At 44.9% G+C, this 16,581-nt stretch overlaps 1 protein-coding gene across 1 annotated transcript in view; it reads left to right on the top strand.

Moving 5' to 3' along the window:
- LOC132828287 (striatin-interacting protein 1 homolog) overlaps positions 1-16,581 on the top strand; it is a 180,488-nt gene that overhangs the window by 61,228 nt on the left and 102,679 nt on the right. Inside the window, exon 9 of the mRNA XM_060845261.1 lies at positions 740-922. Coding sequence (XP_060701244.1) covers positions 740-922 — 183 coding nt within the window. The remainder of the gene's footprint in view (positions 1-739; positions 923-16,581) is intronic.

A 16,581-nucleotide genomic window follows, 5' to 3' on the forward strand; every position in this document is an offset into this window, starting at 1 on the left:
TTAGCACTGGTTTAGGTGGAAAGTCTATTGCATAAAGTCAGAAACATGTCCTTATTTTAATCCATATTTGCTTTGAATTAGTTTCATCAACCAACAAGAGCATTAAAATTGGTCACAGACTCTGAGCTGCAATGCAATGATATTGTGATCCTTGTTACTGTTTTATTATCTATGAACTCTCGTTGACATGTCAGGCAAGTGGGTGTTGAATTAGAGGCATTTGTATTATTCTGGAAAGTTGAGCATCCTGTTTTGGCAAATGCACTTGAGTAAGATGTCAGTTGCCAGTGATTATTGAATGAATGCTTGGGTTCACATTCATAGATTAGAAAATGTACCAAACCATCTCATTTGTGTGTGAAATGTTCCCTTTGTGCATGTTTGAAATTCCAAAGTCAGAAGTTACATGACACCAGGCTATAGACCGATAGATTTATTTGAAATCACAAACTTTCGGAGCACTGCTCCTTCAGGTCAAGTGGAGGGAAGCACAGGCACAGAATGCATAGGCAGAGAGATAATGGTAAGATGGTTGTGATTTCAAATAAACCTGTTGAACTATAAGCTGGTGTTGTGTGACTTCAGACTTTATCCACCCCAGTCAAACACCAGCGGCTCCATATCAAAATTCCAAAATCAGTGAGTATGAACACAAGTTTATATTAGCATTTTAGTGTTACGGTAGTAGTTCATCCTTCTTAGATCCTTAATTCAGTGTTGTTACTTGGCTCCTTAATAGCTATCGCTAGGAGGCTTTGAAGACTTGCAGGTTCTTAAAGTGAAGAAACGTGAGGCACTTGGTCTGCCACCACTCCCTGAAGACAGCATCAAAGTGATCCGTAACATGAGAGCTGCCTCACCACCAGCATCTGCCTCTGACCTAATAGAGCAGCAGCAGAAACGGGCTCGCCGAGAGCACAAGGTGAGAGGGACATGCATTGACCAAATCGGGTGCCATTAATACTGATGATTTGCTTGCACAAATATTTGCACAAGCAAAATTCTTGTATTTTCATTTATTTTCAATGTGACTATCAGAAAGAAAATCTTTGGGCACTCAATTTTATTTCTCCTCCATGGTTTCTCATCTCTTGGCATTTAGAAAATGTTCTGATGTGTCTTTCCTTGCATGAAGAGTGTTCTCCATTGTGCCTTGGCTCCTTTGAGCATGAATGGATGATGGAGGTTGATGGAGTAGATTATAAAGGGTCACATATGACTACTGGCACAGAAACGGGCTGTTTGGCCTAACCAGACCATATCAACGTTCATACTCTACTTGAGCCACTTCTCTTCTTTCTCAACCATCACAACCATTTATTCCCTTCTCCTTGTGTGCTTGTCTTGCAGGATTTAAAATGTATGGGAACAGATACAAATTTACCATGGAAACATTAGAAGTAGCCCCTGAAAACTTAATAAAGGTAAAAACAATGACTGCAGATGCTGGAAACCAGATTCTGGATTAGTGGTGCTGGAAGAGCACAGCAGTTCAGGCAGCATCCGAGGAGCAGTAAAATCGACATTTTGGGCAAAAGCCCTTCATCAGAAATTCAGGCAGAGATATCTCTCCACCCTTCAGGCTCTCTGCCTGTATTCCTGATGAAGGGCTTTTGCCCAAAACATTGACTTTACTGCTCCTCGGATGCTGCCTGAACTGCTGTGCAGCACCACTAATCCAGAACCTGAAAACTTAATGCCAGAGGCAAAAATAATTCAAGGAAGATCTGCCTCTTGTATTTTGTTTGGATGCGCAATAGGGACAGGAAACAGAATCTGTAAGGAGCTGCACCTTTAATTTCAGGTGTCTGTACTGTATTGCTGTTCCAGCTCATCCAGTCTCCTTGTTGGCATAATTGGTTTTCTTGGGTAGCACATGGTCTGGGTGTTAGGCAGGTTATCGCTTTGGGCTATGCTGAAACCTCCCAATAGCTTTTTGGGCTCCTTATCCATTGCAGTTGCCAACATCTAGATGGCAGGGAATAATACTGATGATATTCTTGTCCCAGGTCACGTTGCCAAGCAGCTCCAGTATCTCAGTGGCCAGCAGGTTTGTTAGGGCTACAGTCTTGACACACTCTCCATTGTGACCCTTGCACTTTGAGGTAGTCGGTATAGTTAAGGAAGGAAACTGGAAATTGGCTGTGGCTCTGGAGGCCTGGATGTTTGCTGTGACTGAAGCACGTACTAGTTGCTGGGGCTATTGTCTGTCAGGGAGGAGCTGCTGAGTGTTTCATGCCTCTCTGTCTGTACTTGGTCCTCTGCTGACAGAGCCCTGGCTACAGCTCCTGCAGGATCCATCTTTAAGTGTGCCTGGCTCCATTTCAACTGGGAGAAAGTGAGGACTGCAGATGCTGGAGATCAGAGTTGAAGAGGGGTAGCATGGTGGCTCAGTGGTTAGCACTGCTGTCTCACAGCGCCACAGACCTGGGTTTGATTCCCACCTCAGGCAACTGTCTGTGTTGAGTTTGCACATTCTCCCTGTGTCTGTGGGGGTTTCCTCTGGGTGCTCCGGTTTCCTCCCATAATCCAAAAATATCCAGGTCAGGTGAATTGACCATGCTAAATTGCCCGTTGTGCTAGGTGCGTTAGTTAGAGGGAAATGGATCTGGGTAGGTTACTCTTTGTAGGGTCGGTGTGGACTTGTTGGACAGAAGGACCTGCTTCCAAACTGTAGGTAATCTAATCTAATCTATTCCTGTCCAAATGTCTTTTAAAATGTTGCAATTATACCCACCTTTACCATCTCCTCTGGTAGTTCGTTTTATACATGTATCATCCTCTATGAAAAAATTGCCCCCAATACTGCCCCCAACTTTGTCCAACACCGCACCCCCTGCCCCCAACACTGATCCATGCCCCCAAACCCCTGTCCAACAGTGTTTCCCCCACCCCCAACCTTGTCCAAAACCGCCCCCCGCCCCCAACTCTGTGCAACACCGCTCCTGCCTCCCGTGAAACACCACCCCCTGCCCCCAACATCTCCCCACTCCCCAGCCCCAACCTGGTCCAACACTGCACCCCGCGATCACTGTTGGGAACATGTCTTTGATGTAATGTTGCCTCGGGACCTCGAGATCTCCTTTAGATAATCTGATTTTCGGATAATTGGTATTCAGATAATCGAGGATCCTCTGTATTTGTAATCTAAAATAAAAAAACCTAACCTATGCACCCCTCAATTCACTGCTATCAATGTGCATGTCCAGCAGTCGCTAATGTTCCTAATGACTTTGCTTCCACCATCACAGCCGGCAATGCATTCCGCGCATTCACAACTCTCTGCATAAAGAACATACCTCTGAGGTCTCCTCTATACCTTTCTCCTAATGCCTTAAAACTATGACCCCTCGTGCCAGTCAATCTTGCCCTGGGGAAAGGTCTGTGGCTATCGACTCTATTTATGCCTCTCATTATCTTGTATATTTCAATCAAGTCACCTCTCTTCCTCCTTCTCCAGTGAAAAAAGTCCGAGCTTAGTCAACCTCTCTTTGCAAGACAAGTCCTCCAGTCCAGGCAACGTCCTAGTAAACCTTCTTTGCACCCTCTCCAAAGCCTCTGTGTCTTTCCTGTATTAGGATGACCAGAACTGGACACAATATTCCAAGTGTGGTCTCATCAAGGTCTTGTAGAGCTGCAGCAAAACCTCACGGCTCTTAAACTTGTTCCCCCATTAATGAAAGCCAAAACACCATAGTTAAAAATCACACAGCACCAGGTTATCGTCCAACAGGTTTAATTGGAAGCACTAGCTTTTGGAGCGCCGCTCCTTCATCAGGTGGTTGTGGAGGACACAACTGTAAGACACAGAATTTATAGCAAAAGTTTATGGTGTGGTGTAACTGAAATTATATATTGAAAAAGACCTAGATTGTTTGTCGAGTCTTTCATCTGATCTAAGTATCTGAAGCCCTCCCTCCTGCATCAGCCTCGCAGCCACGTGTTACCATAAGACCATAAGACATAGGAATGGAAGTAAGGCTATTCAGCCCATCGAGTCCACTCTGCCATTCAATCATGGCTGATGGGCATTTCAACTCCACTTACCAGCATTCTCCCTGTAGCCCTTAATTCCTTGTGACATCAAGAATTTATCAATCCCTGACTTGAAGACATTTAGCGTCCTGGCCTCCACTGCACTCTGCGGCAATGAATTCCACAGGCCCACCACTCTCTGGCTGAAGAAATGTCTCCGCATTACTGTTCTGAATTGACCCCCTCTAATTCTAAGGCTGTGCCCACGGGTCCTAGTCTCCTCGCCTAACAGAAACAATTTCCTAGCGTCCACCATTTCCAAGCCATGTATTATCTTGTACGTTTCGATTAAAACTCCCCTTAATCTTCTAAACTCCACAATGAATACAATCCCAGTACAGTGTTAAGCTGCACTTGCTGACTGTTCCTTACCTCACTGTCTCGTGGCACCGGTAGCAATCCTGAGATCACTATTCTACTCGTCCTGCTCTTCAGCTTTCAACCTAGCGCTCTGTAGTCATTTTTCAGATCCTTAATCCCTTTCCTGGCTATATCATTGGTGCCAATATGTAACATGATTGCTGGCTGCTCACCCTCCCCCCTTCAAAATCCTGTATACCCAATTGGTGACATCCCGGATCCTAGCACCGGGGAGGCAACATACCTTCCAGGGGTCCCATTCCTGACCACAAAATCTTCTGTCAATCGGTCTTACTGTTGAGTCCCCTACCACTAGCACTTTTCTATTTTCTCCCCTTCCCATCTGAGCCTCAGTGTCAGAAACCTGTCAACTTCAACGCTAGAAGTATCCAAAATAAGGTCGGTAAGCTTGCAGCATGGATAGGTGCCTGGGACTTTGATGTTGTGGCCATTTCGGAGACATGGATAGAGCAGGGTGAGGAATAGATGTTGCAGGTTCCAGGGTTTAGGTCTTTCGTTAAGGACAGGCAAGATGGTAAAAGAGGGGGAGGTATGGCCTTGTTCGTCTAGGATAGTAAAACGGTAGCTGAAAGAACTTTTGATGAGGACTCGTCTACTGCGGTAGTGTGGGTTGAGGTTAAAAACAGGAGAGGAGAAGTCACATTGTTCGGAGTTTTTTATAGGCCTCTGCAGAGCTCCAGGGCGGCACGGTGGCACAGTGGTTAGCACTGCTGCCTCACAGCGCCTGTAGACCCGGGTTCAATTCCCGACTCAGGCGACTGACTGTGTGGAGTTTGCACGTTCTCCCCGTGTCTGCGTGGGTTTCCTCCGGGTGCTCCGGTTTCCTCCCACAGTCCAAAGATGTGCGGGTCAGGTGAATTGGCCAAGCTAAATTGCCCGTAGTGTTCGGTAAGGGGTAAATGTAGGGGTATGGGTGGGTTGCGCTTCGGCGGGTCGGTGTGGACTTGTTGGGCCGAAGGGCCTGTTTCCACACTGTAAGTCTAATCTAATCAATAGGATGGTGGAAGAGAGGATTAGCAAAATTATTCTGGGTAGGAGTGAAAGAAACAGGCTGGTCATTATGGGGACTTTAACTCCCCCAACATTAACTAGAAATCCTATAACTCTAGTACGTCGGATGGATCAGTTTTTGTCCAATGTGTACAGGAGGGTTTCCTGATACAGTTTGCCAAAGGTCCGACAAGATGGGAGGCCACATTGGGTCTGGTGCTTAATAATGAACCAGGTCAGGTGTTTGATTTAGTTGTAGGTGAGCACTTTGGAGAGAGTGACCATAATTCAGTTACGTTTAGTTTCGTGATAGAAGGGGATAGGTACATGCCACAGGTCAAGAGTTATCGATGGGGCAAGGGCAATTATAATGCGATTAGGCAAGAATTAGGACGCATAGAATGGGGTAGCAAAATGCAGGGGATGCAGGCAATGGAAATGTGGAGCTGGTTTAAGGAACAGGTATTGCATGTCCTTGATAGGTATGTCCCTGTCAGGCAGGGAGGAGGTGATAAGGTAAGAGATCCGTGGTTTACTACAGAAACTGCATCTTTTGTTAAGCGGAAGAAGGAAGCTTATGTGTTGATGAGACAAGATGGTTCAGGTGAGACGATGGAGAGTTACAGATCAGCTAGGAAGGATTTAAAGAGAGAGTTAAGAGCAAAGAGAGGACACGAGCAGTCTTTAGCAAATAGAATAAAGGAGAACCCTAAAGCTTTCTATAGGTATATGAAGAATAAAAGGATGACTAGGGGAGGAATAGGGCCAGTCAAAGACAGAAGTGGGAGGTTGAGTGTGGTCACTGTGGAGATCGGAGAGGTGCTAAACGAACAGTTCTCATCGGTTTTCACTCAGGAAAAGGAGAATATTGTAGAGGAGAAGAATGAGATAAGAGACATTAGACTAGAAAGGATCGAGGTTAGCCACGAAGAGGTGTTGTCAATTCTAGAAGAAGTGAAAGTAGACAAGTCACCTGGGCCAGATGGGATTTGTCCGAGGATTCATTGGGAAGCTAGAGAGGAGATAGCAGAGCCTTTGGCTTTGATCTTTGAGTCGTCATTGTCTATAGGTTTAGTACCAGAGGACTGGAGGATTGCAAATGTTGTGCCCTTGTTCAAGAAGGGCAGTAGAGATGACCCAGGTAATTATAGACCAGTGAGCCTTACTTCTGTTGTAGGAAAGGATTATAAGAGATAAGGTTTATTATCATCTAGCAAGCAACAATTTGATTTCAGATAGTCAACATGGATTTGTCAAGGGCAGGCAGTGTCCCACAAACCTCGCTGAGATTTTTGAGAAAGTGACCAAGCATGAAAGACGGGTTGCACCTGAACTGGAGGAGTACAAATGTCCTGGGTGGGAGATTTGCTCGTGTGATTTGGGAGGTTTTAAACTAGTTTGGCAGGGGGGTGGGAATCAGAACCACATGTCTGATATGGGGTTAGCTGCATATGGGACAGTGACAGGATGTATTGAATCCATCAGGAAGTTTTCTCATACGATGAAACAAAGGGATCGGTTAAAGTGTGTCTGCTTTAATATAAGGAGTGTCCAGAATAAGAGTGACTAAATTAGAGCATGGATCACTACTTGGAGCTACGATTTTGTGGCCATAATGGAGATGTGGGTTCCACAAGGACAGGAATGGTTGCTTGATGTGCCAGAGTTTAGAAGTTTAAAAAGAACAGTGAGGATGGAAAAAGAGGAGGGGGTGTAGCATTGCTAATCAGAGAGTGCATCACAGCTACAGAAATGAAGATTGTTGAGGAAGGTTTGTCTACTGAGTCAGTATGGGTGGAAGTTAGGAACAGCAGGAGAACAGCCACCGCATTGGGGGTTTTCTACAGACCACCTAAAAGCAGGAGAGAGATTGAAGATCTCCTAGGAGGGCAGATTCTGGAAAAATGCAGAAGTAGCAGGGTAGTTGTTATGGGTGATTTCAACTTTCCCAATATTGACTGGAACTCCTTAGTGCAGATGGTTGGATGGAGCCGTTTTTGTCAGGTGTGTTCAGGAGGGTTTCCTTATTCAGTATGTAGACAGACCAATGAGGGGAGAGGCCATTTTGGATTTTGTGCTCGGCAACGAGCCAGGGCAGGTGTCAGATTTTGTGGTGGGAGAACACTTTGGTGAAAGTGATCACAACTGCCTCACATTTACCATAACCTTGGAGAGAGAAAGGAGCAGTCACCAAGGGAAGATATTTAATTGGGGAAAAGGAAATTATGATGCTATCAGACAGGAGTTGGGAAGTACAGACTGGAAGCAATTGTCCCACAGAAAGGGCACAGCAGACATGTGGAGACTATTTAAGGAGCACTTGTTGCGAGTGATGCATATATTTGTTCCTCTGAGAAAGGTGAGAAGGGATAGGATTAAGGAACCTTGGATGACGAGAACAGAAGAGCTTCTTGTCAAAAGGAAGAAGGCAGCTTACATAAGGTGGAGGAAGTGAGGATCTAGCACAGCTTTAGAAGATTACAAGCTTACTAGAAAGGAGCTCAGAAATGGATTGAGGAGAATCTGGAGGGGGCATGAAAAAGGCTTGGCAAGAAGGATTAGGGAGAACCCAAAGGCATTTTACTCCTGTGAGGAATAAAAGAATGATCAGGGAGAAGGTAAGGCCGATCAGGGATAGCGGAGGGAACCTCTGTGTGGATTCTGAGCAGATAGGGGAAGCCCTAAATGAGTTTTTTGCTTCAGTTTTCACCAAGGAAAGGGATCTTGTTGTGAATGAGAACTTAGAGAAGCTGGGACACAGCCTTGACCAGATCAAGATTGATGAAGTTGATGTGCTAGAAATTTTGGAAAACATTAAGATTGATAAGTTCCCAGGGCCAGACTAGATTTATCCTAGGCTGCTCCAGGAAGTGAGAAAGGAGGTTGCTAAGCCGCTGATGAAGATCTTTGCCTCCTCATTTTCCACTGGAGTCGTACTGGAGGATTGGAAGGAGGCGAATGTTGTTTCTCTTTTCAAGAAGGGTAGTAGGGAAATCCTAAGTGGATGTGGTGTATATGGACTTCACCAAGGCATTCGATAAGGTTCCTCTGGTAGGCTCATTCATAAAGTCAGGAAGTATGGGATACATTGAGTTTTGGCTGTCGGATTCAGAATTGGCTGGCTGATAGAAGGCAGAGAGTGGTTACAGATGGAAAGTATTCTGCCTGGAGGTCAGTGTTGAGTGGAATCCCGCAGGGCTCTGTTCTTTGTAGTTTTTATAAATACTTGAATGACGAGGTAGAGGGTGGGTTAGTAAATTTACAGATGACACAAAGTTTGGAGGTGTCGTCGATAATATAGAGGGCTACCGCAGGCTGCAGCGCACATAGACAGGATGTAGAGCTGGGCTGAGAAATGGCAGTTGGAGTTCAACCTGGATAAATGCGAAGTAATGCATTTTGGAAGGTCAAACTCTAATGCTGACTATAGGATTAAAGATAGGATTATTGGCAGTGTGGAGGAACAGAGGGATCTTGGTGTGCAAGTACATAGATTCCTCAAAGTTGCCACCCAAGTGGATAGGGATGTTAAGAAAGCAATATAGTGTTTTGGCTCATCGAGTTTGAGAGCCACGAGGTTTTGCTGCAGCTCTACAAGTCCCTGGTGAGGCCACACTTGGAATATTGTGTCCAGTTCTGGTCGCTCTACTATAGGAAGGATACAGAGGCTTTGGAGAGAGTGCAAAGAAGATTTACCAGGATGCTGCCCGGACAGGAGGGCTTGCCTTATGAAGAAAGGTTGACTAAGCTCGGACTCTTCTCTCTGGAGAGAAGGAGGAAGAGAGGAGGCCTGATCGAGATGTACAAAATAATACGTGGAATAGAGAGAGACTTTTCCCCAGGGCAGGATTGACTGGTACGAGGAGTCATAGTTTGAAGATATTAAGAGGAAGGTATAAAGGAGACATCAGAGGTAGGTTCTTTATGCAGAGATTTGTGAATGTGTGAAATGTGTTGCCAGTTGTGGTGGTGGAAGCAGAGTCATTGGGGACATTTAAGCGACTGCTGGACATGCACATGGATAGCAGTAAGTTGAAGTTTGCGTAGGTTGTTACTATATTTTACATTAGGATTAAACCTCAGCACAAAATCATGGGCCAGAGGGCCTATTCTGTACTGTACTTTTCTATGTTCTATGGTCTATATAGATGAGGGTAGGGCAGAAGACGTGGTGTACATGGACTTCAGTAAAGCCTTTGATAAGGTTCCACGTGGTAGGCTGTTGTAGAAAATGCAGAGGCATGGGATTGAGGATGATTTAATAGTTTGTTTTAGAAACTGGCTTTCTGAAGGAAGGCAGCGAGTGATATCTGATGGAAAATATTCAACCTGGAGTCCGGTTACTAGTGATGTGCCACAATGATGTGTTTTGGGACCACTGCTGTTTGTCGTTTTTATAAATGACTTAGACGCAGGCATATGTGGATGGATTAGTAAATTTGCAGATGACACTAAAGTCGGTGGAGTAGTGGACAGTTTGGAAGAATGTTACAGGTTACAGGGGGACTTGGATAAACTGCAGAATTGGACTGAGGGGTGGCAAATGGAATTCAATGCAGCTAAATGTGAGGTGATGCACTTTGGAAAGAATAACAGGGTGGCAGAGTACTGGCTCAATGGAAAGATTCTTGATAGTGTGGATGTGCAGAGAGATCTTGGAGTTCATGTACATAGATCCCTGAAAGTTGCCACTCGGGTTGAAAGTGCTTTTAAGAAGGCATACGGTGTGTTAAGTTTAATTGGTAGAGGGATTGAGTTTCAGAGCCGCAATATCATGTTGGAAATATACAAAACGCTAGTATGGCTACACTTGGAATATTGTGTACAGTTCTGGTCCCCATATTTCAGGAAGGGTGTGGAAGCGTTGGAAAAGGTGCAGAGGAGATTTACCAGCTGAGGGAGTCGGTCAGTTTATAGTAAATGTCCCTGTTGATTTAGTTAGCCCGCGCCTTGTCCCAGTCTGACTGTATACCACGCCACACACCTTATCCCAGTCTAACTATACCGGGCCCTGCACTTTGTCCCAGTCTAACTATATACTGCGCCCCACACCTTATCCCAGTCTAACTATACCGGGCCCCGCACCTTGTCCCAGTCTAACTATATGCCGGGCCCCGCACCTTGTGCCAGCCTGGTCTGGAGGGAAGGTCTTATGAGGAAATGCTGAGAGACTTGGGTCTGATCTCATTGGAAAGAAGAAAGCTAAGAGGGAATTTTATAGAGACATACAAGATGATCAGAGGATTAGATAGGGTAGACAGTGAAATACTTTTTCCTAGGATGATGACGTCAGCTTGTACGAGGGGACATAACTATAAATTGAGGGGTGATAGATTTAAGACTGATGTCAGAGGCAGGTTCTTTACTCAGAGAGCGGTAAGGGCGTGGAATGCCCTGCCTGCTAATGTAGTTAACTCAGCCACATTAGGGAGATTTAAACAATCCTTGGATGATGATGGGATAGCGTAGGGGGACGAGCTGAGAATAATTCACAGGTCGGCGCAACATTGAGGGTGGAAGGACCTGTTCTGCGCTCTATTGTTTTATGTTCTAATTACCTGATAGTCTTCTACCGTCAAGCCAATTTTAATATCCAGTTGGTTTGCTCTTCCTGGATTCCACTTACTAACCACCTAACCTTACTAACCACTCTGCCATGTGGTATCTTGTTGAATACTTTGCTGAAGTACATTAGACAACTAGGCAAAAGTGGTACTGCAGATGCTGGAGATTAGAGTCAAGGTTAGAGTGGTGCTGGAAAAGTACAACCGGTCAAACAGCATGCGAGGAGCAGGAAAATTGACGTTTCTGGCAAAAGCCCTTAATCAGGAATTCCTTTTCTTAATAGCCTCAAAATCTGTAGTCATCCAGTGTCCCCTATTCCTGCCAGCCTTGCCTTTCTCACTAGCTGGAACATGCTGGCTCTGAACCCGTAATCTCGCTTTTGAAAACCTAATACTTGTCAGATGTCCCTTTACCTACGAACAACCTCCCCCAATCAACTTTTGAAAGCTTCTGTCTAATGCCATCAAAATTAGCCTTGCTCCAATTTAGAAATTTAACTTGTAAACCAGACTTAGTTTTCTATGACTATCTTAAAACTATTAGAATTATGGTCTCTGGTCCCAAAGTTCTCCCCTATTAATTCTTCCATCACCTGTCTTGCTTTATTTCCCAAGAGGAGATCAAGTTTTGCTTTTTCACTCGTAGATCATTTACATATTGATTAAGATTTGTTTCCAGAAAACTTAACAAATTCTCCCTGTCCAAGCCCTTAGCAGTATGGCTGTTCCAGTCTATGTTTAGAAAGTTAAAATCCTGTACTATTACAACCCTATTATTCAACAGCTATCTACAATCTCCCTCCATATTTGCTCCTCAATTTCCCACTGACTATAGGGGAGGGGGGGGGGGGGGCTATAGTACAATCCTATCAAAGTGATCACTCTTAATCCACAGTTCCACCCATACAGCCCCAATGGAGAATACCTCAGAAATATACTCTAAGTACTGCTGTAATGTTTTCCTTAATTAAAGTACCAGCTCCCCCCACCCACCCCCCACTTTTTTTCTCCTCTTCTAACCTCCAAATGGCATCTGTAACTCAGAACATGGAGCTGACAGTCCTGTCCCTCCCTCAACCATGCTTTTGTAATAGTTAGGATATCCCAGACCCATGTTCCCATCCTTACCATGAATTCACCTGTCTTACCTGGCTGGTCTCTTGCATTGAAATAAATACTGTTTCATTCATCAATCTTCCCTCTGTTGGGACGGAAACCGAATGGTCTCGTCTCCACGTGTTCATTGGAAGGAGAGATCAAACCGGCTAGAGTTTGGAGCAAAAACACCGTTTATTACAGAATCAAGACTGGCAAACTATACAACGAATTCAAAAGCATGCAAATTCGTTGGAGAAGGCGTTCTGTCTTTCTCTTCGGATCTGGTGCAGTTATACTTCGCGCTTCCTCGAGTTCCCGGTCAGGTTCCCCTCGTTCGGTTCTCTCATTGGTCAGTTTACCTGTCTGTGAAGGGATTAGTGTCTCTATTGGCTGCCCCGAGATACCTGTCCAGCTCCTGCTGTGCTGAACAATGGGTAGACATCCTGGGTTTAGCAGTTTCCGATCTTGTAATTTAAAAGTTTATTGTTTGGAAGGGTTTCCTCATTGCTATGCGCCTGGCTGTCTGGGCGTTCACAATAGTTCTCCATAGTTGAATATACAGGTATTATCATTTAACACAGGACCTGAATGAGTTTGACGTCAGCGGAGGCATTAGCAAGTACTTTATCAATCAAGTGTAGTATCGGTGCGATTTACACTATCCGATAGTTACCGGTTTCCTTTATTAACAATGAGATTGTAACAGGATGATCTGAAACTGACGGACATGTTCTAATCCCCAAGGAATGTGGCCTCAGGCAGTCAGTCCTGCAGTGGCTGGGTTTACTTTACATGGCTGTGTTTTAGCTGGTACCTGACAGTGTCTGCTTTAATAATGGTGCTCCCCTCCCTAGCCCCAATGTAGGTACCCCGATAGCAGATTCTCCCCAACACCTCATTCCCTGCTGTGCTCTTGTCTGCCTTGTCTATTTAAAGTATTCACCTAACTTCAGTACTAGCCTCAACTTTCACTTTCATCTCACTACTATTTGGGATCCCACCCTTGTATGAGTAGCTCAAGCAAATCTCCCCACCAGGATGTTGATCCCCCTCCAGTTTAGGTGAAACCTGTCCATCTTGGATAGGTCACCTGTGCCCCAGAAAAGGTCCCAATAATTCAAAATTCTGAATCCCTACTCCTTCTACCTCTACACCAGCTCTTCAGCCACATGTTTATCTGCCATACCCTTCTAATCTTATTCTCATGAACATGTTGAACCATGTGGTAATCCAGAGATTACTACTTTTGAGGTGCTGCTTTTTAAACTCCTGTCTAACTCTTTATTTACTCTGCAGGACTTCATCCGCTTAAATGAGTGTCCTCTTATTCTGTAACTACTTTCCCGCCTAGATCTCAATTTGCACCACCAGTGGAAGCATCTTTTCAATATCTACTCTTAAGTCTCTCAGAATCCTGTATGTTTCAATAAGATCACTCCTCATTCTTCTGAACTGTCTTAAGTAAAGGCTTAACCTATTTAGCTGCTCTTGATATGCCACCGCCTTCATCTCAGGAATCAACCTGATTAATCTCTTTTGAACTGCCTTCAATGTCTGTTTAACTTTAATGCAGGGTTCAAAACTGAGCACAGTACTCCAGTTGCAGCTGCACCAACCCTTTATACAGTTGTAATATTAAGTATAAACCTGGCTTGTTTACAAGATGGTTTTCTGAACCAAGACATTGAGGAACTATCTAGAGAACAGGCCATCCTAGACTGGGTATTAGGCGATGAGAAAGGAGTAAATGCCATTTTGTTGTGTGAGACAATCGGTATGTAGGCCTTTCTGAGAAGAGGATTCCAGCAAAGAAGCAGCGATGTCTTACTGTACCTATGCAGAGCCTTGGAGAGGCCGCATCTGAAATATTATGTGCAATTTTGGTTTCCCTTATCTGAGGAAGGATATTCTTGCTTTAGAGGGAATGCAACAAAGGTTTACCGGACTGACATGAGACAAGGTTGAATCGATTAGGATTACGTTCGCTGGAGTTCAGAAGAATGAGGGGAGTTCTCATAGACACCTATGAAATTCTAACTGGACTAGACAGGGTGAACACAGGAAGTATTCTCGATGACTGGGCGATATGAGGTAGGCCTTTTAGAGCTGAGATGAGAAATTTCCTGAGTTAGTTGGCCTGTTGAATTTGCTATCACAGAAGCAGTCTAAGCCAAGATATTGTGTGATTTCAAGAGGAGTTAGATATAGCACTAGGAACTAAAGGGATCAAAGAGTATGGGAAGAAAGTAGGAATAGGCTGTTTGATTTGAATGATCAGCCGTCAACATGGTGAATGACATAGTAGGCCCGAAAGGCAGAAGGGCCTACTCCACTTTTTCTATGCATCAGCCACTAGAACTGAAGGCCATAATTCCATTTTTATTCTTAATTGTTTATTACCCCTGCACATATTATGTTTCATACAGAAGAATCCGCCCTCCTCAAAAAAAAACTACTGAGCTTCTCTGTTTTTTGGGAGTCTCTAATCAATCATCTGTCTTTTGATTATTCTGACCAAAATTCATGACCTTTCACTTCCTGTATTAAATGCCATCTACCAAGGTTTCGCCTACTCACTCAACCTATCTGTTGTCCAGTTGCAGATCCCTTTTCCTTATCACAGTAGACTCTTCCACCTATTTTTCTATTGCTAGCGAGTTTGGATACATTATGCCCTACCCTGCTACCAAGTCATTTATAGTGATAGTAAGATGTTCAAAGATGGGCAGGTTAGTTGGATTGGCCATGCTAAATTAGCCACAGTGTCCAGGGACATGTAGGTTAGGTGAATCAGCTATGATTTATTCAGGCTTATGATCTTTGGAAGGGTCAGTGTGGACTCAGTGGGCTGAATGGCCAGCTTCCACGCTTAGGGATTCTGGCACTAATAAGCAAACGAGAGGTTAGGAATGACATTTATGACTAATTATGTCTTTCAACCCGAAAAAAACCCCATTAATCCCAACCTTGTTTTCTCTGTATTAGCCAATACTCAATCCACATTAATATATTACTTGCAGTGCTATGAGCTCCCATCTTGTGCGATAACCGTTTTATGGCAAATCCAAATACACTATATTGACCAGTTGACTTTTCGTCATTTCTGCTTGTAATATCCTCAAAGAATGCTACCAAATTTGACAAACATGATTTTCCTTTCACAAATCCATGTTGACTCTTTAGTTACCTTAAGCTCTTCTAAATGCCTTGTTTTTTTTTCCCCCTTAATAATGTACTTTAGCATTTTTTTAACATCAGATGTTAGGCTAACTGGCCAATAGTTTCCCACTTTCTGTCCCTCTCCATTCAGGGTGTAGCATGAGTAGTTTTCCAATTTGCTGAAACACTGAGTCCTGTGAAGTCCAGAATGTTTCAATAAATGCTGCCTCAATCTCTGCAGTCTCGTCCTTTTAACTTGGATGCAGGCCATTGGGTCCTGGTGACTTGTCTGACTTGCAATTAGTTTGCTAAATACTTTGGCAATCTTGATAGAGGCTGTTACAAGATCTTTCCTTTCATTAACACCTTCCTTTTGATAGCTTTGAGATTGTTTATAGTGTCCTGCATCATAAAGGCTAATGCAAACTACAGGGGAACTTTGATTATCCGAACAAGATGAATGGGCGCTATTTTGTTTGGATAATTGATTATTTGGTTAATCGATTAAATGCCTTTCCTCTGGGGCTTTGAGTTTTTAAACTCTGCTCCCCGTTCAGGAGACTGCAACAGCACGCAATACACCGCCCCAAACCCTGCCCCCCTCCGCCTGTGTCCAACACCGCTCTGCCCCCTGACACCGCCCCGTCCCCGACACCGCCCCGCCCTCAACCCCGTCCAACACCAACCCACTGCCCTCCGCCCCTGCTACCGCCCCCGCCCCCAACCCGTCCAACAACGCCCAGACACTGCCCCACTCCCAACCCCGTCCAACACCACCCCGCCCTCAAAACCACCCCCCACCCCCAACCCTGTCCAACACTACCCTGTCCCCAAAACCGCCCCTGCTCCCCAAGCCAGTCCAAAACAGCCCCCGCCCCCACACCGCCCCCGTACACCCGCCCCGCCCAACACTGTCCCCGTCCAACCCCGCCTCCGTCTGCTCCCACCCCCCACCCCCGCCCTGTCCAACACCGGTCCCCCTCGTCCAATGCCAACCCGGCCGCCTTGTCCAACGAAGTGGGAAATTAGATTTAGATTTTAGATTTTATTGTCACGTATTCAAGTACAGAAGTACAGAAAAACAGTGAAAAGTGTATAATGTCATAGTGCTATCGTAGGTACCTAGGTACAAAAAAGATTTAGGTACAAAGTAGAGAAATGAGTGTTAAAAAGCTAGCCTAGCCAAAACACCAACATGAGCCATTGAGACACCAGCTAACATACCACCAAACGACCAGGCCCAGGCCCACCACGAGCCACCAACAGACCAGGCCGGAGCCCGTCAAAAGCTGCTAAGAGACCAAAGAACTGTGGGAGCAGAGCTCTTGCCTGTATTTAAGGCTGAGATAGATAA

Source organism: Hemiscyllium ocellatum, chromosome 26 (genome assembly GCF_020745735.1).
Source record: "Hemiscyllium ocellatum isolate sHemOce1 chromosome 26, sHemOce1.pat.X.cur, whole genome shotgun sequence".
In the NCBI taxonomy this organism is placed as follows: domain Eukaryota; kingdom Metazoa; phylum Chordata; class Chondrichthyes; order Orectolobiformes; family Hemiscylliidae; genus Hemiscyllium; species Hemiscyllium ocellatum.